Raw genomic sequence first — 2024 nt, 5'->3', positions numbered from 1 at the left:
CACAGTTAGAAGCCACATCCCAGCATTCAAAGGAGAAGCCTCATGTGCTGGAACAATACTAATAGTTTCACAAGTTACTGAAAGTTTCCAGCGTACAAAGCCTTGATTACAAACTTCTTCTAAACATCAGGAAAGTCAACAGTGTAGATTTTGCAAGACATAGCAAATCTTTTGACTACCACCATAGTATCAAAGTAGCTGCAGAAGAGTGACTGAGTACAGCTCTGTGCCCAGGAGCTTCTGGTTACAACACTCCTAGCAGAACACAGTCCCTCCATGTGGGTGACATCTCCACAGAACTTCCCCACCACCAACCCAGGCTCTCATAGTCTCCTTCCTCAGTCCCCTTCACTTTCATGTCATCTATGCTAACTCCTGCTTGTCCATTCCCTAGGTAACATATCTCCCTAAGATGGAAAGACTCAACTACACACTCTTGACTGAGTTCATCCTGACAGGAGTTCCCCACCCTCCCAGGCTAAGGACCTTCCTCTTTGTGTTCTTTTTGCTAATCTACATCCTGACCCAGCTGGGGAACCTGCTCATCCTGATCACAGTCTGTGCAGACACACAGCTCCATGCGCGCCCCATGTACATCTTCCTTGGTGCTCTCTCCATCATCGACATGGGCATCTCTACCATTATCGTCCCCCGCCTCATGATGAACTTCACTCCAGGTGTGAAGCCCATCCCATTTGGGGGCTGTGTGGCTCAGCTTTATTTCTATCACTTTTTGGGCAGTACTGTCTGTTATCTCTACACCACAATGGCCTATGACAGGTACCTGGCAATATGTCAACCTCTGCGTTACCCGGTACTCATGTCTGCTAAGCTGAGTATCTTGCTGGTGGCTGGGGCTTGGGTGGCTGGTGTAATCCATGGAGCAATCCAGGCCATTCTAACTTTCCACTTGCCCTACTGTGGTCCCAACCAGGTAGATTACTTCTTCTGTGACATCCCTGCAGTTTTGAAGCTAGCCTGTGCAGATACCACAGTCAATGAGTTGGTGACCTTTGTAGACATTGGAGTGGTGGTGGCCAGTTGTTTCTCCCTGATCATCCTCTCCTACATCTATATCATTCGGACCATCCTGAGAATCCACACAGCTGATGGGCGGCGAAGGGCCTTCTCAACATGTGGAGCCCATGTAACCATGGTTACCGTGTACTATGTGCCCTGTGCCTTCATCTACCTGAGACCTGACAGCCACAGCGTCCTGGATGGGGCAGCTGCTCTCTTCCCCACAGCCATCACTCCTTTCCTCAATCCCCTCATCTACACTCTGAGGAACCAGGAGGTGAAGTCGGCCTTGAGGAGAATGATAGGGGGCCAGAGGGCTAAGGGTGAGGTGTGAAGACCCTCCTCTACTGAGGAGACACCCAGGTTTCAGCTTACTCTTGTGTTTGGGTTTCATGAGGCTTCCTTCTTGGGTTTTCTCATCTATGTAGACACACAGATTCACACAATGAGATGGAACATGGATGAAGGGAAAATACAACTTCCTAGCAGTTTTTTAGTTTCCCCTCCAGATGACCAGATGCCACAGAAATAGATGGTAACACTAAATCACCCAACCAGGTTGGCATTCTAAAAGCATCCAATGAGCCCTCGTGTCCTGGCCATCATCGGTCAAGCCCCTCTACAATAGCCTACAGTTCCCAGTTCAATATATACCTTAATACCACGTGTTAGACAAGGAACTATGTATGCTTGCTGGGTTCCTAGCAGGCCAGACATGGGACTCCCTAAGGCCACCCCAGGTAGGTGAAGAGGAACTCTTGCCTGATAAAGGAATAAACCTTTTCTTGAAACAGTGCTTTTTCAAATTAAATGACCCAGAAGAAAGAGCACAATATGGTCTTTTCAAATATTTCAAGAATATATTTCCTGGGCTGGAGAGATGGCTCAGAAGTTAAGAGCACTGGCTGTTCTTCCAGAGGTCCTGAGTTCAATTCCCAGCAACCACATAGTGGCTCACAACCATCTGTAATGAGATCTGGTGCCCTCTTCTGGCCTGCAGTCGT

General features: G+C 48.2%; 1 protein-coding gene across 1 annotated transcript; it reads left to right on the top strand.

Moving 5' to 3' along the window:
• The first annotated feature begins 412 nt into the window (after window positions 1-412).
• On the top strand, window positions 413-1354 carry LOC102907393 (olfactory receptor 10G3-like). The gene has a single exon (XM_006993436.2). The coding sequence runs from the start codon at window positions 413-415 to the stop codon at window positions 1352-1354; it is 942 nt and encodes a 313-aa protein (XP_006993498.2).
• Window positions 1355-2024: the final 670 nt, after the last annotated feature.

Source organism: Peromyscus maniculatus, chromosome 9, assembly GCF_049852395.1.
Source record: "Peromyscus maniculatus bairdii isolate BWxNUB_F1_BW_parent chromosome 9, HU_Pman_BW_mat_3.1, whole genome shotgun sequence".
Classification (NCBI taxonomy): Eukaryota; Metazoa; Chordata; class Mammalia; order Rodentia; family Cricetidae; genus Peromyscus; species Peromyscus maniculatus.
Note: the sequence above shows the minus strand (reverse complement) of the source record. Positions and strands in the feature narration are given on the sequence as shown.